Source organism: Astyanax mexicanus, chromosome 5 (genome assembly GCF_023375975.1).
Source record: "Astyanax mexicanus isolate ESR-SI-001 chromosome 5, AstMex3_surface, whole genome shotgun sequence".
NCBI lineage: Eukaryota > Metazoa > Chordata > Actinopteri > Characiformes > Acestrorhamphidae > Astyanax > Astyanax mexicanus.
This window is the reverse complement of record NC_064412.1, coordinates 9,511,221-9,535,928: the sequence shown is the minus strand read 5'-3', so window position 1 is coordinate 9,535,928 and position 24,708 is coordinate 9,511,221. Positions and strand designations below refer to the sequence as shown.

Sequence of the window (24,708 nt, the reverse complement as noted above, 5' to 3'; positions counted from 1 at the left end):
CACTCTTTAAAAAAAAAAATCAGTAGCGTTGGGTCCTGTGTTTTTAATATTGTCTACTGAGAGCATTTCTTACAATGGTGTCCTTTTATTAAAAGAATGCAACTTTACGTTTCATAGGGATTTTTTTGCAGCACTTAATATAAACTTCAGATAACCCAAACCCTCCCAGTCTGTTACCAGAACAAGACATTACCCTAAAGCCGTTTTATTGCAGTACATTGTTATTGTTGTGATTCACTGCTCACATCACTTACTCGTGTGTAAAGCCGCTGTTGTGCCGAATTCAGCACCCCCGCCAGGAAAAGTACCCCCTCTCTTTAGAAGCACTTTACCTAAATAGAAATACCCAAGATACTGTTCTAAGCTACGGTGACTCATACATGGCGGGGTGCTGAATTTGGCACTATAGGAATGCCTAAATCTGCACCCCCGCCATGAAAAGCACCCCCTCTTAGCAGCGCAAACTTACCGTCTTCTTGATAAAAACAAAGATAATTGCTTTAGCTAACTTTACTTAGAAATGACGTAGACACGTCCCACCCACACAAGGCTAAAAAGTGACAGGGGTCTTTTGGGAGGAGAGGCAGGGCAGGAGAAAGAGATGATTGGCTGAGCTGCAGCAGCAGCAGTGTGCCTCTGATAGCGGTGAGATGCAGGTGGTTGGACGTCGGGGGGGGGGGGGGGGGGGGGCTGTATTATTGATTAACTGATCTATATATTGTGATGTGTCTGTGTACCAAAGTACATTAACACATCCTCCTCATCTATAGCACAGTTAAACCTGAGAGGGTGCTGCAGAGACAGAGATGACCACAATAAAAGTGTTTTTTCAAAGGTTAGAAAATGTTTATAAAACAAAATAAGCAGGACTGATATGTTTTATTTCTACAAAGGAACACATTTTAGCTATTAATGGAAAAAAATATGGTTTATGGTTTAGTGGCTCTTTAGTAATTAATATTTATTTAAATATATGTATTATATATTTTTTTATTTATATTCATTTAAATACATTTCCTTTTTATTTTTTTTTTACACTTGTTTTAATGTCTGCACACACACACACAACATAAACACACACACACACACACACACTCAGATCTCTTGGAGGATATCTGCAGGAAAAAAGCCAAGCTTGCGTCCAGTGCTGACCTTCAGATAGCCATTTACCTCATCTCCTTTCTTCACCACGATCTGCACAATACATACCAAATAAATAAATTAATTAATAAATAAATAAATTAATTAATAAATAAGAAGGTCAAAAATTAAGGTGTGTTTTGGTTCTTCTGTGATTTTTAACCACAGATACAGAGTCAGAATTAGAGTCACTCCACTCAGTGTAACCGTTAATGTACACTAGCAGTCAAAAGTTTGGATACACCTCTTCTCACTCAATGTGTTTTCTTCCTTTAATGATCTTTTTTACATTGTAAATTGACAATTGTAGATTATAATAAAGCTCTACAGGAACACATGTAGAATTATTCATTAAATAAAAAGTGTTAAACAAACCAGAATCTGTTTTATACTTTAGATTCTTCTAAGTATCACATTTATCTTTGAGGACAGATCTGCACACTCTTGGTATTTTAATCTCAGTATCTTCATGAGGGAATAGTTTTCTCAGCGTCTTGAATGAAGGAGTTCCAGGAGGTGCTGAACAATAGCTGCTGCTTTTCCTTCACTTTGCTGTGAAGCTCCAGCTCATCCCAATTAAATCACCTCAAATCACCATCTCACTTCATCAGGTTTAGATCAGGGGATTAATGTGGAGGACAAACCCTTTTGGTACCACTTTAAAATAAGACTACCTTTATAAAGGGTTTATAAATGGTTTACAATTAGTTTATTAATGGTTATTAATTAGGTTGTAAATGCCTTAAAAATCATTAATAATCAGTTATAACACATACTTAGAAAGTGCAAAAGTAAAGAAGGCTGTGGGTTCACTATTTGGCAAACAACATGTCTTCGTACATTTCTATGAATGTGTTATAACTGATTATTAATGCTTTTTAAGGCATTTACAACCTAATTAGTAACCATTAATAAACTAATTGTAAAGCATTAATAAACGCTTCATAAAGGTAGTTTTATTTTAAAGTGGTACTGAAATAAAGAAAACATTGACTGAGAAGGTGTGTCCAAACATTTGACTGGTACTGTATACCTTTAATTATGCACAAATACCAATTCAAGTATAACTGATCATACATTGCGTTTGTGTGTGTGTGTGTGTGTGTGTACTCTTTATATTTGTGTACTGTGTGTGTTGTAAGTGTGTGCCTGTATGTAAATTCCAACCTGGTCTTTCTTCAGCGTGATCTGGCCCATCTCTCGGTTCCCCACAAAGGAGCGAGTTACCTTGTACACTCTCTCCCCTGAGCGCACTCGGATGATGTAGTTGGCTGGCAAGAAGCCAGATCTCTCACCAATCTTACCCTGAAACACATCATCACACAGAGTGTTCACCTTCTCCCTGGATCTGCTGCATTTACACAGTGTAACACTGGGTGGCATCAGGAACAGTAGTTAATGCACTGGGCTGCAGGGCAGTGTTAATACTGATACATTCCCAAAAGGCACACAGCCCTTAATTAGCCTTGAGTGGACTGTAGAGGAGGTCAGTGCACAGAACACTTACACTAATAGTGTTTAATGCTGCTAAATACTTACTCTCCACCACTCCTCATTGGAATCATCTATCACTGTAATGCGGTCTCCTGGACTGCAAGCAAGCAAGACACACACACACACACACACACACACACACAAAGGCAAATAAACATTACCATAGAGAGAAAGATACATAAAGATAAGATGTACATACGTAACACATACAGATGCATCACTGTGTTGTGATCAGTGATCAGTCTGATAAATATACAGCTCTAGAGATCACATAAAAATTATTTTATTTATTTATTTATTTTTTTACCAAATTGAAAACCTCTGGAATATAATCAAGAGAAAGATGGATGATCACAAGCCATCGAACCAAGCTGAACTGCTTGAATTTTTGCAGCAGGAGTGGCATAATTTTATCCAAAAGCAGTGTGTAAGACTGGTGGAAGAAAACATGCCAAGATGCATGAAAACTGTGATTAAAAAACAGAGTTATTCCACTAAATATTGATTTCTGAACTCTTAAAACTTTTTGAATATTTGAGGTCTAAAAGCTCTGCATCTTTTTTGTTATTTTAGCCATTTCTCATTTCTGCAAATAAATGCTCTTAATTACAATACTTTAATTTGGAATTTGGGGGAAATGTCCGTAGTTTATTGTCAATAGTTAATTAACAATTAACTATTAATGAATTAACAATTATTTAAAGCTGCAGCTCATCCCAAATCATCCATTTCAGTTGGTCAGGTTTAGGTCAGGGGATTGTGGGGAGGAAGCATGCCACCAACACTGAACTGACAGTGATAGACATATATACATGGACACAGCCGGTGCCAGGAGGCAGGCTATGCAGAGTCTATGTGTATATATGTCTATGTTATTTTCAGTTAAGTAATGATGGCGCTCAGAGCTGAAGCTTAATAAGCTTCTTATGCACTTTTTAAGTTAGTAATGCCTCCTTTTAAATGTCAGGGCTACTACTTTAAGCTGGATAATGGTGGAAAAGGTGATTTATTAGGGCAAATTATGCCCCGTGTCACCCAGTCTGAAGAGGGTTTGGACAAACTGTTAAAATGTCTGGATTTCAGAACACTGTGGGAAAAGTGTGCTTTTCATTAAAGGTAAGTACTTTTTAAATCATGTTTTACTACACCAAAATCAATTTAACTGACTTCTCCTTTAAGCTTGAGTTGTGCTAATATAAAAAAGCATAAAGGACAGTGGGGGAGCAACTTTACACCATCTTGTTTGTGGCAAGAACCAATATCTAATACAACCTGTGATCATTTATATATCTGCCTGAGACATAACTGCATGCTGAGTTTTACAGCAGTCTGTTGTGTAATTCTGAATCATATCAAATCTATTGGATCAAACTGTGATGGGATTTGAGAATGTTCCAAAGACTCAAAATGAATCATTGTTATGTCAATCTGTAGAACATACCCATAATAATGGCATGACAGATACAGTATACAAACATAAAAGATACACACTGAAACCAATTTCATAATTGTAGCAAGCACAGAGATCCATTATCTTCACTCACTGCAGGTCCAGGTCATCTTTCTCGATGGCTTTAAACCGGTACAGAGCCAGATAGTAGTGCGACTGAGAGAAGACCCCCAGTTTACCCAGCACAGGCTTCTTCGTCTACATCACAGCACAACACACAGAGAGATCTGAATGATTGATCCTGGACAATTATCATCTGAGATTATAAATACTGTACATATCCACATTTTATAATGTCTGCTCAAGTAGTCTCCAACCTTGTCTTCTGCTGCTGCTTTGTCCCCTTTCTTCTCTGTCTCTTGGTTCACTGTAGAGAGATTAGGGATATACTGTATTTTACCTGGTAACACAAATTAAATTGTATTATATGATTATATGATTCTTTTTTACAGTCTCACCTTCCTCTGCTGCTCCTTCCTCAGCTTTAGGCTGCGATTCCTCTTCTTCCATCATCATCATCTGGATGAGTAAAAAATGGATTAAGACAGAAACAGTGGTAACTTTATTGCAGCGTGTTTGAGTTTATTTAAGTGTATTTAAATGCTAAGTAACAAACACAAATCTACATGTGAACCCTGAGAAAAATATTAAATAATATTGGATGAATTAAGCATTGTGTTTAAGGGCAGTTTCATACATGTAGTTGTTTTTTCTGGTCCAGATCAGTTATTGTGATTGTTGGAATGGAAGTGTTTTCCATTACTGTATTTTTGCACTATAAGGCCCACTTAAAATCCTTTAATTTTCCCCAAAATTGTCAGTGTGCCTTATAATCTACTTCACCTTATGTACAGTATGAATTCTACCAGTCAGGTATTAAGGAGCAGTAAAGCCCCTCCACTGGAGTACAGCATTATATAGGAGTTTCAGTTTAGTTATCCAGCACTGAGACTGCTAAGCGCTAAATCTTTCACAGTTCAGAGGTGATATTATCAGCTCTGGCTAGCACTGCTGGAGCAGCATAAGCATAAGTCGCTAACCACACTAAGCGCTAGCTCTTTTACAGTTCAGATGTAAAAAAGTATATCGGACTATAGCCTGCTCATTCATCACGTTAAAATAAGCTACTGATATTGCACTGGCTTACTGGAACACTCAGGGTTTCTCAGAGTAGTGCTATCGGGCAGCATTAGCCACTAGCCACTAAGCACTAGCGCTAGCGGTTAGCTGCTAATGCTAATTCTGCTGCTAACAGTGGAAATCTAAGCTTACTGTAAATAAACGGAAGCACTTTACTCACCCAAATAAACAGTTTTCAGAAGATAAATCTGTGTAGATTTACATCCAGCGCTTGTTTAACTTTAAAAGTTTACTAGTGTTGCATAATGGGACTTATAATAGGGTGCACCTTATGTAGAAAATATCCAAAGCCACTTATTCCTATTACAGAGGTGGGCCAATGTAGTGTTAGGAGTCTTGCCCAAGGACTCTAATTGGTGTAGCACAGCATTCAGTCACCCAGAGCAGAAAAATGATTGGTTTGATTGTTCAGAGCTGTCTGGAGTGGAAGCAAGAAAGTAAATACAGTCAAAAGGTCCTGTTTTTCAGATCAATCAATGCATTTATTTGTACAAATGTGAACAGATCTAATGGACAGGTTTGACACCCCCAGGTTATGTATTAATATTGTATTCATATTAATATGGATTTCTGTTCAAAATGCCTCTTATTTCATATACATGAAAACTGTAAGATTAAAAAATGGTCCTCCACAGATTAGCACCTCCCATTGTTTTTGTGCTCTAATTAAAAAAAAAAAAAAACTGGTCTTTTGAAGCAAACAGAGAACCAAATATTTCTGCTCAGGCTCAGAGAAAGCTGACAGGTCCTCCTCTGACCTTTAACCCTCCTGTTCTACTGTCCGTCTGTCCTCCTCTTCACCTCCTGACAGCTGTCTATCAGTCTGACTCCCTGTCCACGTTCAGAGTATATTACACTATATATTATCCTCTCTCAGCTCTCTTCACTCTTACGTATGGAAAATGTGCTTCTGTTGTTGTTGTCATAAAGAAGAACTGAAGCCTCACTGGAAAACCCAGGATTTCTGCTTGATAGTACAGTTGGAGTTGGAATACAGTTGAGTTAAAATTCTTGACTAACAGTCAAAAGTTTGGACATTCAATGTGTTTTTATGTCTATATTTAATTTGTTTCTGCATTGTAGATTACTATTAAGACATGAAAACAGTTAAGAGACATGCTGGAATTACGTACAATTGCGTAACAAATTACAGTAAAAAGTGTTAGTCCTCCACATTAATCCTCTGATCTTAACCTGATGAACTGAGATGGTGATTTGAGGTGATTTAATTGGGATGAGCTGGAGCTTCACAGCGTGAAGGAAAAGCAGCAGCTATTGTTCAGCACCTCCAGGAACTCCTTCCTTCAAGACGCTGAGAAAACTATTCCAGGTGACTCTCCCTCATGAAGATTAAAAGATTAAAATCTCACCAAGAGTCTGCAGATCTGTCCTCAAAGATAAATGTATAAAACATCTAAAGTATAAAGTATCCAAAGTATAAGACATATTCTGGTTTGTTTAACACTTTATGTTTACTAAATAATAATTCCAAGCGTTCCTGTATAACTGTAATGTCTTCAATATTAAATTTACAATGTAAAAAAAATCTTAGAAAAGAAAAAAAAAACACATTGAATGAGAGGAAGAGTGTCCAAACTTTTGACTGGTACTGTGTCTACTACAGTGGACAATTTTTTTTTTGTTATTTTTAATTCATCCCATTTTCTCACCAATTTACATGGCCAATTACCCAACCCACTCATTAGGACTCCCCCTATCACTAGTGATGCCCCAACACACCAGGAGGGTGAAGACTAACACATGCTTCCTCCGATACATGTGAAGTCAGCCACCACTTGTTTTCGAGCTGCTGCTGATGCAGCACCCGGAGGGAGCAGGACCTATTTTGCTCCCTCTGAGCACCAGCAGCTTGATGGCAAAGCTGCATGAGTGGGGGTTCGAACCTGCGACCTCCCGCTCATAGTGGCAGCTCTTTAGACTGCTGGACCACTCGGAGCCCAAGAAAAAAAAAAAGAAAAATAAAAAGAAAACATATTATACTGTTTTTAAAACCACAAATATAAACATAAAAACATTATAAAATAAAAACATTGCACTGAGACTTAATTAAACCTTTTTTATAAAATAATTCTTCATTTTATTAGGCTGAACTATCTTTATCAGTTTGAGATCTTACATGTTTCTTGTCTTCAGACCCTTTTTTTCTTTCCTTGTTGGCCATGATGACCCCGATACGCAGCGTCTCGTACACAGGGTCAGTGCGGTTAGACTGCGCTAATGAGGACAAAAAATTAGGAACATTGTCAGTTTGTGCATAGAAGAAGCTCAAATGATTCAAACTGACTTTAGATAAGATCATTAAAGTCTGGTAAAAGGTTGAGGAGATGAACAAACTCACAAAAGGGAAGCAGCTCTTTAACGGTGGCATTCTGCTGACTGCTGTAAAGAGGAGAGCTGTATGCCCGTCTGAATCCTGGAGGCTGAGAGCAGGAAGGAGAAAATTACATGCAACAAATATATCGCCTCTGGCACGCAAAAACACACACTCTCCAAATGTCCTAACTTTTATTATAAATCAATATAACATGATTTAATTCCAAGTAATTCTGGAACATTTCCATTAGTTCATGTGTCATAAGTTTCACACAATAAGAACAAACAACATAAAAAAAACATCAAAAACGCAAATTAATGTTTTTATTGCATGACAGCGACATAGTTGCAAAATTAAAAAATAGTTGCACCCAGAAATAAGTGTAGAACTGCAGTAATCAGGATGTGTAGTTACGAAGTAGAACTACTTCACTACTGTACTTAAGTACTAAAATGCTGTATCTGTTACTACCGGAGTATTAATTTTATTTTACTACTGTATTTAAGTACTAAAATGCTATATCTGTTACTACTGGAGTATTATTTTTATTCCACTACTGTACTTAAGTACTAAAATACTGTATCTGTATCTACTGGAGTATTATTTTTATTCCACTACTGTATTTAAGTACTAAAATGCTATATCTGTTACTACTGGAGTATTATTTTTATTCCACTACTGTACTTAAGTACTAAAATGCTGTATCTGTATCTTCTGGAGTATTTTTTTTACTTCACTACTGTACTTAAGTACTAAAATGCTGTATCTGTATCTACTGGAGTATTATTTTTACTTCACTACTGTACTTAAGTACTAAAATACTGTGTCTGTATCTACTGGAGTATTATTTTTACTTCACTACTGTACTTAAGTACTAAAATGCTGTATCTGTATCTACTGGAGTACTATTTTTACTACACTACTGTACTTAAGTACTAAAATGCTGTATCTGTATCTACTGGAGTATTATTTTTACTTCACTACTGTGCTTTAATACTAAAATACTGTATCTGTATCTCCTGGAGTATTAATGATATAATAAAATAACTATTGAGTTACACCTAAAGAGTGCCGTAGATCAGCACAGCCGTGCCAATATTACACGTTATGGCACAAACCTTGAGTGTATTATCGCTATTTATTAAAAAAAAGATAAAGTTAAAGAGGTCAAGAAAATACGATCTGTTTGGGTATAAACACTCTGCGAGTTACAATAGTTCCATTGCTGCTCTGTTTTTAGCTGTTTTTATTTGGTTTGTAAGCGCTGCATCGTTGCTAGGTTATGTGGCAGAGTAATACATTGAAAGCTTGGGTTACAGCGCATTACTGGCTGATAACGGCACTTATAGAACGCCTCTCAGCCAATCAAATTGCAGGCTTGGAACATGACTGATAGTGTTTAGTATACTTGTCCATCATACGACAGTTTTACAAACTACTCACGATTTTTCCAAAGCACCTCTGGAACTCGACGTAGGTCTGGCACTGATGATGGATATTCGTCTTGCAGTTTTTACACCTCAGTGCAAATTTATTATTGACTGTAAAATAAAAAAAAAATGTAAGAAGATATGAGCACAAATGACTGTTAGAGCTGCTAACATGAAGCTAAAGAGCATCACACTGCAGGACCCAGTCAAACAGCCACACTTACGAACGATCATGCGTGCACAGACGTCACAGAACTTGGGCTTCTTGCAGTAGTGGTCCTTAAACTTGTGCGGTTTATCGTTGACAGGCTTGACCGGCTCAGGAGGAGGAGGTTCCTCTTTCTCTTCCACCTCTACTTCTTCATCGTAAATGAAGTAGACCTGAGAGTGTAAAGAAATGACCCAATCTAAATGTTACGCTCAGCAGTGTAATAAAAACAGTCATGTGGGAACAGTTTTAATAGACAGTATTAAAATTAGGCTTTTGAAATGGCAAGACCTGGACAATACGATACATATCACAATCCAGGGGTTACAAAATATATCATATTAAATATATCAAAAGGTCCTGCAACACTGAAATCAATGTTATATACAGGTCTGGAAAAAAAATAAGGGACCACTTAATGATGATGATGTTTTTCCTTGATTTTACCAAATTGAAATCCTCTGGAATATAATCAAGAGGTAGATGGACGATCACAAACCATCAAACCAAACTGAACTGCTTGAATTTTTGCACCAGGAGTAAAGGCATATAGTTATCTAAAAGCAGTGTGTAAGACTGGTGGAGGAGAACATGATGCCATGATGCATGAAAACTTTTAATAAACACCAGGGTTATTCCAACAAATATTGATTTCTGAACTCTTAAAACTTGATATAAAAAATGCTAAATGCAATATATGCACTGTAAATGTGTTTTTGTTCTAACATGAATAACCATGAGAAAAAATGACACAAATGCTTAACCTGAGGAGTGAGGAGAGCTTTTGAGGGTGTGATATAAAGTCTCAGACAATGCGATTATTTTTCCATTGAAATTGTTTCCTAAAAATGAGGTCTAGTCAAATACTCGAGGGTCTAGAGTTCTCTAAATGCCTGAGAGAAGAGTTTGGATGATTCTAAATTTATCTTGTCTCTGTGGAGAGCTGGACCTACAGCTCTCGGCAGGAATGCTGTTGCGTTGCCATGACTAACTCTCAACCTGTTCTCCAGGATCCCTTGGGAACCTGGGATTTCAGAGGGCCCTGCTGCTGCGATCTGTTACTGCCTCCCACGTTCTCCAGCTAGCGGAGCCTGACGATGTATTTCTCCCTGCCTGCTTACCCAAGACCTATCATTTCTATACACACACATAAACATAAATACACACAGACACACAGACACACATGGGAATATGGAAAATAAAACCTGAACAGGAGCCAGTAACACTCTAATCAGAGCTTACAGGAAAGAGGCTTGGCATCAGTCCTAAATATATATCAAAGCGAGGACAGACACAAACAGCTGCCCCATCATTATGGCTTGGAGAACAGAAGGATAAATGTGAATAGTCTTGCATGAAGAATGGGAGGTCTCCACAGTGTGTGGGGATCATAGGGAATCAGCCTGTACTGTGGTGAGTATCGCTGTTGCCAGGGACGACAACATCTTAGCAAACACATTCAATAATTTAGAAATAATTTAGCCTAACAACACCTTATTAACCACCTGGGATAACATAGCAAACCACTTAGCAACAACTAACAACAAACGTTAGAACCTTATCAACTGCTTATAGCAGTGGTCTCAAACTCATGTTATCTGGGGGCCTCTGAGTAAAGCTGGGCCGCATCAGTACAAGGACTCACTGAATGTGATTTCTTCAACGCATTCATTCTGCCATGCAATACTACTACTACTATTACTACTACTACTAATAATAATAATAATAATAATAATAATAATAATAATAATAATAATAATAATAATAATAATAATAATAATAATAATAATAATAATAAAAATATAGATATTTTCTAAGAAATATATACAAAAACAGATTATAATAAACTCTTAGTACCATAACTTTACCCTGATGCGGTGAATTAGGCTATCCAAATATAGTACATGAACATGATTCTACTGCAAACATGCTCTAATATTGTGCTAAATTCTTTTGTATTTTTATCTTTAAATATACACAAAAGGGTATCATGGTTTGACAGGGTAGCAAAAGTCGACAGAACACTCTCCGCTTGCTGTGGCGCTAGGCGTATCCGTGATGTTTTTTAATTTAAATGAAGCAACAGATGTAGTCAGTTATAAATTTAAGATTTTTCATTTTTAATCAACCCCACTGTGATCTATAGTTCTATAAAATCATATTTTGCCGTTTTCAGCTTCTCCGTGGTTGAAAGGCAGCTGTTCTGTGTGTGTGAGGCTTTTCTGTGTGTGTGAAGTTGCAGCCTGCTGTTCCCTGATTGGCTGGACGAAGCACGGCGGTCGGATTCATTTGAATAAAGTTGAGTTCTGCTGAACTTGTGACCCCTGGCCTACAGTAACACCTTGGCAGCCACCTCAAGTATGATAGCAACCACCTTTCAAATAAATAGCATCACCAAGCTAACCTGCTTGAATTTAAAGGCATAAAGTTGTCCAAAAGCAGTGTGTAAGACTGGTGGAGGAGAACATAATGCCAAGATGCATGAAAACTGTGAATAAAAACAGGGTTTTTCCACCAAATATTGATTTCTGAACTCTTAAAACTTGATGAATATGAACTTGTTTTCTTTGCGTTATTTGAGGTCTGAAAGCTCTGCATATTTTTTATTATTCCAGCCATTTCTCATTTTCTGCAAATAAATGCTCTAAATGACAAAATTTTTTATTTGGAATTAGGGAGAAATATGCAGTATGTTACTGTTCTTCAGGGACTGATTGCACTCACCGTGTTGTTCTCCTCTCTCACCACGTTATCTGGAGCAGGAGGGTGGTCATGGATGTCCACAGAATCCTTGTCATCCAGTCTGTAAAGAAGTGAAGAGTTGAGATGAAGGGATGTGTGTCTATGATCTTCGACAGATTCATCACTGTAAACACGTCAGGATAATAGATAATAAGAGTTAAATTCAGATTAATGTGCCTTTTGGCCCTTAAATTGTATGGAAAAATAACTTGGAAAAATAATACCAACACAGTACCAACCACCTACCAACCAGAAATTGTAGCAACAACCTAGCAACCACTTAGCAACACCATAGCAAGCACCTGGAATTCCTTAGCAACCAGGCAGTTAACAGCATCTTAGCATCCACTTGACAAACCATAGCAATATAATAGGAAACACACGCAAACTACCTGGAAAACCATAGCAACAGCCTACAAACACTTTAGTAACCACCTGGGATAGCATACAGTAGCAACAAACACTTAGCAACAACTTACACCAACCTTTAGAACCTTACAAACTGCCTAGTAATGCCTGAATAGCCACCTCAGATATAATAGCATCCACCTATTATTGAATACTGTATATAGCAACTGCCTATCAACACCTAATTAACCACCAGAGATACGATAGCAACCATGTACCAATGAATGATCAACACTTTATAATTAGCAACCACTTGATAAACCATAGCAACAGCATATAAATAAAACTGTATAAAATGTACAAAAAAACACTTTAAAGGAGAAGATGGTGGAGGAGAACATGCCAAGACGCATGAAAACTGATATTAAAAAACAGGACTATCCCACTAAATATTGATTTCTGAACTCTTAAAACTTTATGAATATGAACTTGTTTTCTTTGCATTATTTGAGGTCTGAAAGCTCTGCATCTTTTTTTTATTTCATTTTTTTTTCCAGAGCTGTATGTTGTAACTCAGTGTTTGCATGAAATTTACACAACTATGCTGCACACATAGTAATACTGAACCAAAGAATACAGACTAAGAAGCAATTTGGAAAAAAGGAGGGGGGATGAAATGATAAAGAAGAGAATAGATCGTTAATACAACAGCATTAAGGGAAGAATAGATCAGTTATTTGATATTTGACACTTACTGGTCATACTGTGACATTGCTGACTCTGGATGTACTCAGCTGTAGACCTTTTCTAAAACCAACAGGGGGCGCTGTAGGCATAGAAATCTCAATATAAGACATTTGTTGAGTATTGTTTAGGAGTATGTGTAGAAATCTCAATATAAGACATTTGTTGAGTATTGTTTAGGAGTATGTGTAGGTTTTTGTATTAAAATCATGCTGTCCTCAGACTGAACACTTGATATCAGACTTAAAGTAAAAGTAAAAATCATATATTTTCATAAGAACATGAACAACATAAGAAAAAAGGTCCTAATTTGTATTCAAATGCATTTGTTAATGTGAAAGTTTGAGTCAATGAGAACCTGATGCAACATAAACAAAAATAAGGTTTGTATGGAGCCCCTTAGGTGACATCATGTAAAAAAAAAATAAAAAAATAAATAAATAAATAAATAATGCGTTGTCACGACTTATTAAGGCATGGAAATGAGATACTAATTTGTAGGAACGAGATAATTAAGTCATGACCATGACATATTAAGATGTGGGAAGAAGATAACAAAGGTGTAGGGAGTTGAGATAATTAAGTTGTGACCATGACTTATTAAAACATGGGAACAAGATAATTAAGTCATGGGAATGAGATAATTAATTTGTGGCCATGACTTATCAATGTGCGGGAATGAGAAAATGAATGCGTGGGAATGAGATTATCAAGTAGTGGTGGCCATGATTTGTTAATAAGTGCAAACAAGATAATTAAGGTGTGGAAACAAGATAATTAAGTGGTGGTCATGACTTATTATTAAGTGAAAACAAGATAATTAAGGTGTGGGAACGAGATAATTTAGTAACGGGAATGAGATGATTAAGTTGAGGCCATGAATTATTAAGGTGTGGCAATAAGATAATCAATACATGGCTATGATTAATTAAGGAGTGGGAACGAGATGATTATGTTGTGTACAGAGAATAATAAAGCTTGGTTTTCTGTAAATGAAGTGCAGTGTAAACTGTCTATGAGTTTTTAATTTATATTAATAGGGAGCTACACACCTGATTTCACACCAGTTCATTTGTAATTCTTTATCATTGCAGAATTATTGTTTCAGCATGACCACTACAATGTCTGCATACACTTACTGCAAATGGAAAATTCACACTTTTCAGTTTCCATGCGATATCTATCAAAGGCTGATTAGATCATCCAAATATAATTTATTCTACTCCCATATTGGAAACACAGTGTATAACATACATGCAGCATTCTGAATTAAATCTGATGAAAAAAAAACACAATATACTAAATATATATTATTTTGTAAAGTCAGTTATTATTTCCTATATTACATCCACAACTAATTTATTATTGATGGTTATATATCAGACATTGGCACCAGTCATTATAAACAAAATTACCATATCGATGCATCTCTAATATATCCATTAAATCTAAAGTTTATAGCATTCGACAACATCTGAGGGCTTCCAACAAATAACACTTTATTAACTACTTCTTGAAAAATTACGAATTTCATACATGAATAAATGTAACCCTAATTAACGCACATTTAACTTTTCTAATATAAAGAAAAAAAGCTAGAAATTGTCAATATATGGTCAAGTGTTAGTCTAGCAGATTCCAGAGTTCACAGTTAGTCTTCAGCTGGTTCAGGAACACCACTCTAATACTGTACACACTGAATCAAACCGACTGTCTTACCTTACTGTACAAGCGCTGCTCTGGTTCCACTCTGGCTGGAGCTCTGGGGTGGATCTGGGCTCCAGAGCTGAACCAAAACCCCCTCACCCGATTCCAACAGGTGGGGGATTCAGAGAGAAATGCCTCCATCCCCTTTGGGTGGTTTGTGTGACCCAAAGAGAGAATTTCAGACAGCTGCATCTGTCAGATGTTTATACTGAACTGAAAGAAACCAACAAGCCAAATGGAGGAGATCTTTCACATCCTGTAACTTGCTGACCTTCTGAATATGGAAACAGCACACTTACAGAAATCATCATCCCCCAGAAGACAGACCACAAAGGACTTTTTGTCTCCACCAAAAACTGTTAAATGGTTACCGACTGTCGTATACTGTTTTCCCAACGTTGACCTGAATATTCCTGATGATCTTTGCACATATAAGAGATAAACACACCAGAATGATTTGGATTTAAATGAATCAGATCTCAGTATTGCACTTCTACACATAGACAGCCCAGCCCATCCAATTGGCGATATAGGCAAATGTTGGGGTGTCATCCATCCTATTCTTAAAAATCTATTTTATCTTGTGTGATCCTTTCTGTAAAGCACTTTGTGGAGTTTTCTTTAAAGAAAATGCCACATAAATAAATAAATAAATAAATAAATAAATACAAATTTGACAAAATACCAGACATTTTTTATCTTAATTTCAACAGTTTTTTAGGTCCATAAATCTCTTCCATATTCCAAATTAATCATTTAACTTTGACAAGCTAATATGCAATTTTCCATTCTCTGGCACCTTTAACCCAAAAGAGTTTACAGTGACATACACAATACACTGCCTTCACACTCATGGATCCTGTTCTTAATCCGTTGGGTTTAGTATGATGTTGGCCCACTCTTCAACTCTCCTGAAAAAGCTTTCCACAAGGTTTAGGAGTGTGTTTATAGGAATTCTCGACCATTCTTCCAAAAGCACATTTGTGAGGTCAGACAATGATGCTGGTTTAGAAGGAATGGCTTGCAGTCTCGGATTGAGGTCACAAATTTTTTCACACCAAACTCACTCAACCATGTCTTTATGGACCTTACTTAGTACACTGGTGCTCAGACATGTTGGAACAGGAAGCTGTCACTCCCAAATATTTCTTATAATGTTGGGAGCAGGAAATTGTCTTGGTATTTTGATAATCCCCCCTCCCCCTAACTTTACACTTGGAACAATGCAGTCAGACAGGTACAACTGTCCATTTGTCACTTCAGAAAACGCAGCCTACACCACTGCAACTGACAATTTGCCATGCATTTAATGATGTAAGACTTGGATGGAGCAGCTCGGCCATGGAAGCCCACTCTACTATTCTTGAGCCAATCTGAAGACCACATGAAGTTTGGGGGCAGTCTGTATGCTATACTAGATGCTTGGTTTATACATCTGTGATAATGGAAGTGATTGGACCACATGAAATCAATTGATAGGGAGTGAACACTTTTAGCAATATAGTGTTAATGTTACAGACCTGTTAAAAGTTAAAAGACCCGTTAAAAGAGCACATCAGAAGACAGATCATGTGACCTCATTTACAAAATGTAAGTGTGCTCAGTTTGACAAATTTAACAATTCAAACTTTTCTCTTTGTCTTTCTACTTTTCAATCTGAAAAATATGACCAAACACATGACCAAAAATACACCACTCAATTAACTTAACTGATTCAGTTAACTGATGAACAAATATTAAGAACTGGGTCTGGGCATAATTCAAAACTGCACATAACTGCACATCTCTAGAGCCTCTCATGCAAATACCTCTTAGTTTTGTATCCTGCTTGAACAAACACAGACAAATTCATTTCTTTTTTGTCATCTTTTGTATTTTTAAAAACAAACAAACAAAAAAAGAACAGATTAAATGGAATTTACAATCAATCATTGTGCACTTTTTAAATACCTCAGATAACGTCCTGCACAGCTGTCAACGAAAAACGCAAAACACAATGAAGGAGAGAGGGAACAAGGGAGTGCAGGGAGAGGGGAAAGGAGAGGGGGAGAAGAGAGGGAAAGGGGACGGGTAATAAAGGAGCTTTAACTTATCCACTGAAAAAAAATCACTGAATATATAGATTTCTTATAATCCTTAACATCACTTATATAAATATATCGAACCGAAAAAAGAACATTATTTTATCCGAGAGAGAGTGAGAGAGAGAGAGAGGGAGAGAGAAAGAGTGAAAAGAAAACAGTGCGACATAGAAGTCCACAATAGCATTAAGGCAAACAGAAAGAGAAAGAGAGAATGAGAGCAGAAAAAGAAAACAATCAGAGAGAGAGAGAGAGCTAGAGAAGAGAGGAGGCTGAGCAGAGAGAGGAGTGAGAGTGCGAGAGCTTAATAGAAAGGGAGTGAGCCGTCAAGAGAGAGAGAAAAAGAAAGAGAGAGAGAGAGAAAGAGAGAGAGAGAGGAGCTGAATGTGCGGACTGATGGAGAACGGAGGGACAGAATGAAAGAGGGACAGAAAGAGAAGGTGCTTAGGGTGCAGTGGGGAAGGGGGAGCGGCTTATCCGGGGTCCTCTGTTCAGTGCATCTCTGTATGCTGCTGCTGCTCTGCTGCCAATATGTGTGTGTGTGTGTCTGTGTGTGTTTGTGTGTGTATGTGTGTGTGTCTGTGTGTTGTATGTACAAATGTAGTTACATATACAGCAACAGATCAAACACATGCATACATGTCTTATGTGCTCTTCGGTAATGGTACAAAAAAAAGAAATAAATAAGAACACCGGAATGATCTCTTCCCTTTTAGCATCTTCAGTTTCCTCTCAGTCTCCACCAGAATCCACCTCCCTCCCTCTTTCTTCCTTTCTCTCCCTCTCTATCTCTCCCCCTCTCTCTCTCTCCTCACTGGGAGCTGGCTCGCTCCAGCACGCGCAGGTCATAGTTCTTTTTGGCGGCGCGCAGTTTGAACAGGCTTCCTCCACTGTTGTTCAGCTTGAAGGACGCGCTCTGGGCAGCCATGGTGTTTGGGAACACGGCCACCACTGTGTAGAGGTGGGCTGGGTCATGTGCGTCGTTTTTGCCCATTCCGCATCCTCCCCCGGGTCCCGGGGCCGTTGTGGGCCCCCGGGGCACCTGGGGGTCCTTCAGCCACTGGATTTTGGCACCGCAGAGTGAGAGCTGGTTGAAGAGCTTCTCGGCATCTAGACGAGAGATGCCCTCGGGTAGATCCGTCACCTCCAACACACGGCTCACCACTGCAGAGATGTGGCATAAACAAACACATTGTTAATATATTGATATACAGTGGTATAAAAAAACGTTTAGGCACCCCTGATCATTTTCATAATTTTCCTTTAGAAATAATTGAATGTTCGGATGAGCAATTTTATTTAAACTGTGATCAGTACAGGTACTGGGATTCTTGTTAAAGTTGAGGGTCACATGGATTCCAGTCAATATCAGCAGATTGTTGAGAACAATGTTCAAGAATCAGTGAGATACTTCAACAAGACAACGACCCTAAACACTGTTCAAAATCAACTAAAGAATTCATACAAAGGATCAAGTACAATGTTATGAAATGATCATCTCAGTCCCCAGACCTGAATCTGTGGTGTGATTTAAAGCGGGCTGTTCATGCTCATAAACCATCAAACCTGACTGAACTGGAAATCAAATCAAATCAAATTTATTTGTATAGCGCTTTTTACAACTGGTGTTGGCACAAAGCAGCTTTACAGAAACATGATCACAGGACAAAGAATCAGGCAAAACATTAAACATAGAAAATACAGAATACAGAGGCCCCAGTGAGCGGGGTGTTTGTAAAGAAGAATGATCCAAAATACCTTCAGCCAGAAGTCAGACTCTCATTGGAAGCTATAGGAAGCGTTTAGAGGCAAAATTAGTATCTACTAATTATTGATGTAATTTTTCTGTTGGGGTGCCCAAATGTATGCACCTGCCTAATTTTGTTTAGTATGACTTCACAAAATATAATAAAAAATAATGTCTGCTTGCCAGTAAATTTCCGAAGGATCGTCATAGGTTTAATTTGCGTGAAGTGATGTCAGCATGGAAATAAGATGGGTTTGCTTAAGAACTCTTAACCCGTCCTTATTGTGTCTTAATGGGCTCTGTTCATGTAACATTGGCCCTGGCCTACTGCTCTGCGCATTATAGGGTTTTCCTGCTTCCAACTAAAAAAAATCAGTAACAATCCCTACTCTGTTGGATTTTGTGAAGGGCTGCTTTGGTCCATGGCACTGTGTTAGTTTGAGGGTCAGCTTAGTGTGAGAGGAGGTAGAAGCACAGTAAGCAGGCTGGAATATGTGCTACAGTTACTGTACAGTTACATATTATGATGTTTTATCCAACTCAAAAAAACTTTTTTTTTTATTTTGGCTGAACTAACACTCGGTCCAATGGTTTCCACAGGTTTAGTAGTAGTGAGTATGTGTGTGTGGTGGTCAGTGGTTTTGCACATGTAGAGAGTGAGAGTGTGTTTGTGAGTCTTACCCACGTCAGTAGTTCCTAGATCTGTGGAGGCAGATTTGAGTGTTGGTTTCTTCCCTCGGGTTCCATGCTTTATCACTCCAGAGCTCTAGACACACACACACACACACACACACACACACACACAGCAAAGTGAGCAATCAAACGCTTTGAATTAAAAGTTGTGTAGGAGAGGGAGATGTGAGCAGTAAGTAGAGAAATATGTGGAGAGCATAGTAGAAAGCCTGAGCAACATTAAAAGTAGGAGGACAGGAAAAATCACCTTCCGTGGACAAAACCACAGAAACACCACAGTAGAAACACAGTGGCACTTTGTCATGATTGGAGAACACATACCACACACAGTACACTTACACCAACACAAATACACCCCTCACCTGGTGGGAGCTATAGGAGGACTGGCTGTGGTTGTGCATGATGGGTGGGGGACAAAGGCTGTACTGCAACGGCTGCCCCAGTAAGGAATACCGGCCATCTCCTGAGAGAGAAAGAGAGAGAGAGGGAGAAAGAGGGAGAGCGATAGAGAGAGCAAGAGAGAGAGAGAGAGAGAGAGAGAGAGAAAGAGAGAGAGTGTGTGGGAGTAAGAAAATGAGAGCAATAGAGAGAGAAAGACAGAGAGAGTGAGAGCAGGAGAAAGAGCGGGAGACAAAGAGAGAGTGATTGAAAGTGAGAGAGAGAGAGAGAGAGAGAGAGAAAGAAGAGAGATTGTATTATTGTGTGTGTGTGTTGTATTACATTATTGTAAACGTGCCAAAAGCAATGACATCAACTCCTAATACATCAGTAGGGCAGTAGGGGAACCAGTGTGTGTGTGTGTGTGTGTGTGTGTGTTTATGTCTGTACAGTAAAATGCAATTGGGTGCAATGTGATCTGATGGCAGGTTGCACCATAATCTGCTGGAAGGCAGGGTGACAGTGACACAGTGTCAACAGTGACATCATTCTGGCCATGTGCTGGATGCATGCGTGTGTTTGTGTGTGTGTGTGTGTGTGTGTGTGAGGTATTAACTCTAACAGAGTGTCCATCATTCTCAGTGATAGGTTAACTCAAACATGGCTGTGGGAAAGAGTGTGATTGTGTGTCTATATAGCTTAAAAAAACCCAATAATAATTTAGTAAATGACATAAAAAACATGAAAACATGTTTTCAGAAACATTAATCATTTGACAGCAGATTATTATATAATTATTGCATAAACAACAGACCAGCTGATTTCTTTACAGACTTGTCTACATTTACAGTGTACAATTTTCTGGAAACCTGAGAAAACTCTCTGGATCTGGCCGTTGTAATTTTAAGTAGTAAATAAGATTTTTTTTGTTAGTTATGTTGCACAATGCTTGCTTTTAGCTCATTCCTAATACTGCCACACTAAGCACAGTTGATGCAAAGAGCCAGCACATATAACTGTAATTCTAGTCATTTAATGGCATTAATTGTGAATATTTACACCCCTGCTCACTGCACATTTACAGTGAACAGAATAAAACACTATTACGCTTCTGGCAAGAAGTCGTCATGGCAATTAATATTGTTAGCTAAATGTATTTTTCAAAGAAAGGAAAATTACAAAACTACACTTTCACTTAACACAATCATTCGTTCACTTACTTAGGTAAATATGGCTTTTTTGTCTTTGTTTTTTCTAATTTATATTTTGTAGTATTATATTTGGTACCACTTCAAAATAAGGCTCCTTTATAAAGGGTTTACAAATAGTTTATTAATGGTTATTAATTTGGTTATAAACAATTTATAAGCAGTTACAACACATATATAGGAAGGGCAACAGTGACAAAAGTTTCTTTCTATTTATGTGTTGTAACTGCTTATTAATGTTTTTTAATTAATAATTTATAACCATTATTAATTAATTTATAACCATTAGTAAACTCCTTAATAAACTATGTATAAACTCTTTATACAGTAGCCTTATTTTAAAGTGGTACCTTATATTTTGACAACTACTGACTGTCTAAAAAAAAAAAAAAAAAAAAAACCTGAAATAAACATTTTGGTTGCCAAAAACTTTGTGCATCCTTAATAATACTACAATTGCACCCCTTATAGAGCAATGAACTTAAATTATTAAAAATATTTTTTTATATCTAAAATAAATAAAATATATATCAACTTGTTTTTGAACAGAGTTCACATACCGGCTCATTCACGGTAATAATCTATCCTTGCTAACAAACAGAGGGTCCAATAAAATCCATTTTATTCATTTCTTTTGCAGATTACATTTTTTTCCTGTTTTTAATAGTGCTGTCAGGTGATTAAAAAAGAAAATTAATTACAAATTAATCACATTTAATTACAATTATCACCACAAGTAATTCATACCGTACAATTTAGTTGAAATTTAGCTGAGGAGCAAATGAAAGAATATGTAATTTGCATAGATTTAAAAGCTCCCTGTAATGAACATCAGTCAGTAACAGATGCTGTAAATACTGTATATTTCTTACAATCCTAAACCAAATTATAACTGCACCTTTATTTACCTGAAAACTACAAAACTATTATAGAACAAACGTAATGGGCTTAGTATGGAAAAGCAGCAACTTTTAGAGTACACCCATAGCAAATTCTCTACACTACACTACATTACACTACACTGCCCTCTGGTGGATCATACAGTTCAGATCATTCACCCCCAGTGCAGTCACCTTGTGCGGGTCCTCCAGGCCGAGGAAACTGAGAAATGAGTGGAAGTGGGCCGAGTCCAGGGCACACACTGTTCCCGCTGCTGGATGGAGACGGAGTGGGAGACTGAGTAGGAGATGCCAAAGGACTACTTAACTGAGTGCTGACCTGCGGAGAGAGACAGAGACAGAGATAGAGAGAGACAGGCAAAGAGGGAGGGAGGGAGGGAGAGATTATAACTAAATATAATTTCATATGTATATCTCACACACTACACACTTACTGGACAAAAGTATTAGGACGCCTGTTTATTAATTTTTTCAAAGGTAAAGAAATAAACTAAATTCTGCTTTTGTTGAAGTAACTCATATGTCTAGTTAATGCTTTCTGCTACATCTTGAAGCAGTAAAGTGCTGAGGGAGGATTTGATTGCAATTATTCCAGAGAAAAGAGTTCCACTGTTTTACAGCACAATACTAAGGGTCTTTATACCCCCTCTAACACATGCTGCTCCTGATTCCTATTTCTGTTCTATGTAGACAAGCTGTGTGTGTGTAATTGCACATCGGTTTCAGCATTGGGCACATTCATTAGAACATTCGAACATATAGTGTATTTTCAGAGAGATAAAATAAGTCGATTTAATAAAAGCCTAGTTGAACTTTTATATGTGATTCCACCTGGTGTTCTACGAATTCAGAAAATCCATGAATGTCTAGCCATTCAGGCCATTCGGGTTATGCCCTGAGGATTACTGCTACTTTATCAGGTTTGCCAAAATACATACAACCTGCAAAACTTCAGGATACCAACCAAAGTACGCTCCCCCCCTGGGGGTTGACCAGATATTTGATCACAAATGCAGAAGAAGCAAACTCTTAAAAATGGGTGTGAAAGAATAATGTGGATAGATTCAGGTCCAGAGTGTATTTGCACATCTGTGTCAGCACTGGGCGCAACCTTCTGTAGCTGAATCAATTAATAAGAAACTGTATTCACAAACATTTGCACCTATGGTGTAAATTAGACACAGAGTGTGATAAATCTTAATCTCAACCCCCTGCCAGAGAACTTTGTTCTACTCTCCAGATGGAAGGGGAGTGTGAGGTAGGGAGCAGAAGAGATTAGAAGGACACCTGAGGGTAAAGAGCAGCAAATACTACCTTATTTTTCAGACTATAACGCTTAAAATCCTTTCATTTTCCCAAAAACCTTAAGGGCGTGCATTATAATCCGATGCACCTTATATATGAATTCTACCAGTCAGGTATAAAGGAGCTGTAAAGCAACACTGCTACAGTGTCATAAAGGAGTTTCAGTGAAGTTTCTCCAGCACTGAGGCTGGAGCAGCATTAGTATTAGCTGCTAACCACAGCGCTAGCTCTTTTGCCGTTCAGAGATGAGTATATGGAACTGTAGCCTGCGAGTTTACCGTGTTAAAACAAGCTACTTGGGACGAACCGCTAGCTGATTGAGCCTGGCATTACCGGAACCATCAGAATTCCTCAGTGTAGTGCTGTCGGGCGGCGTTTACTAGCACTAAGCACTGCTAACTGTGCCAACATATTGGAAATCTAAGTTCACTGTAAATAATGTTAGCAATTTATTTACAGACAACGTATCTTTACAGAAATGGGGGGGCAGGGTTATTTATATAAAGGGAGACAGGAAATCTCAATTGGTAGAGTCAGGTGAGCCAGAACGCCGAAGTGTCACATGATCCGGCATGTTCGGGAGGTTAGAGACTTCTGGGAAATGTAGTCTTTAGAGTGAGAACTAGAGCCCAAGACAGGCAGACAGCCAGCGACAGGACTGACACAGTTTTTAAGCGGCGAGACTTGCAGAATTAGAAGGGAAACATGGCGACACACTTGTTCCTAACTATTGTCGCTTAAAATGCACTGCATAGTTCAGTGTGCCCAATGTATAAAAATAGACCAGAAAATAAATGTTTATTCACAGTGCTTCTAATAATATGGTGTGCCTTATAGTCTAAAATAAAATAGGTACTTTTTTCCACTAAGCAGCAGCAGCATGTATGCATTAGTGTGTGTGTAAACACACGTGTTTGTGTGTAATACCTGCGGCTCAGGCTTGCTGGGTCTCTGCTCCACGCTATAATACTTGCAGGGATTCCACTGCACCATAGGAGGATTCTGAGTAGACTGTGGCCCATTTGGAACACTCAGCTGCATCACCATGACACCTGGACCAGGGGGCGGCACTCCTAATCAGACACACACACAAACACACACGCACACACACACACACACACACACACACACACAACACAAACAAACAGCAATATTTCACAGAACTCCGACTCTGATTCAGAGAAATGCTGGTTCAGGAGTTTATTGCTACATGCCCCAATTTAATCACATGGACCGTTTATACTGTACACACAGAACAGCTCTAAACACCATAAACTGCTTCAGCATTAAAGCTGCTGTGCTAGTAATGCACGGACATGCTCTGTGCATTAGTGATTACTTTTTGTTTTTAAATTTAATAATCTAATTCAGAGCTGAAGATCTGGAATTCTCACAGAACAGACCTTGATACGAGTTTCACCAGCCAGAATGGGGTGAAAGGTAAGAGCAGCTATATATGGCAGAGATCATGTCAGTTACCACAATTACTTTATTTACTTGACAGGTCAGCAGGTGTTGTACAAAAGTTCGCAGTACGAGGTTATCCAAACTATTTAGGCAGGGATCTCAGACGCCAACTATCAATACGTGATGAGTGTTTTTTCTTTTTTCTTTTTCAGTCTAAGCTAAAAATAGCATGTCTGCTATAAGTGATGACAT

General features: G+C 37.9%; 2 protein-coding genes across 14 annotated transcripts in view; both read right to left on the bottom strand.

Annotated features, from left to right (window-relative positions):
• Positions 1 to 1,006: 1,006 nt before the first annotated feature.
• Positions 1,007 to 14,842, bottom strand: LOC103033422 (SH3 and cysteine-rich domain-containing protein 3). The gene is made up of 13 exons (XM_022675642.2): positions 14,751 to 14,842; positions 13,043 to 13,113; positions 11,922 to 12,000; positions 9,214 to 9,370; positions 9,003 to 9,100; positions 7,584 to 7,665; positions 7,362 to 7,459; positions 4,543 to 4,603; positions 4,402 to 4,451; positions 4,179 to 4,282; positions 2,680 to 2,731; positions 2,308 to 2,445; positions 1,007 to 1,194 (listed from the first exon to the last, which is right to left on the bottom strand). Exons 2-13 carry the CDS (start codon positions 13,057 to 13,059, stop codon positions 1,096 to 1,098), a joined length of 1,035 nt encoding a protein of 344 aa, XP_022531363.2. The 5' UTR covers positions 13,060 to 13,113; positions 14,751 to 14,842; the 3' UTR covers positions 1,007 to 1,095.
• A 1,747-nt stretch (positions 14,843 to 16,589) lies between these two features.
• The window catches only part of LOC103033743 (R3H domain-containing protein 2), a 76,188-nt gene continuing 68,069 nt past the window's right edge, over positions 16,590 to 24,708 (bottom strand). For all 13 annotated transcript variants that reach the window (XM_049479740.1, XM_049479743.1, XM_022675640.2 and 10 more), the window contains 5 exons: positions 23,977 to 24,122; positions 21,919 to 22,063; positions 19,622 to 19,722; positions 19,248 to 19,332; positions 16,590 to 17,983 (listed from right to left, as the gene is read on the bottom strand). In XM_049479740.1, the coding sequence (XP_049335697.1) occupies positions 17,631 to 17,983; positions 19,248 to 19,332; positions 19,622 to 19,722; positions 21,919 to 22,063; positions 23,977 to 24,122 (830 nt within the window). In that variant the 3' untranslated portion in view covers positions 16,590 to 17,630. The remainder of the gene's footprint in view (positions 17,984 to 19,247; positions 19,333 to 19,621; positions 19,723 to 21,918; positions 22,064 to 23,976; positions 24,123 to 24,708) is intronic.

Coding starts and splice junctions, on each gene's coding strand:
- LOC103033422 (XM_022675642.2), bottom strand. Junction 4,283..4,401: donor AAGCAGCAGCAGAAGACAAG/GTTGGAGACTAC, acceptor GCTGTGATGTAG/ACGAAGAAGCCTGTGCTGGG. Junction 2,446..2,679: donor CCAATGAGGAGTGGTGGAGA/GTAAGTATTTAG, acceptor GATGTGTTTCAG/GGTAAGATTGGTGAGAGATC.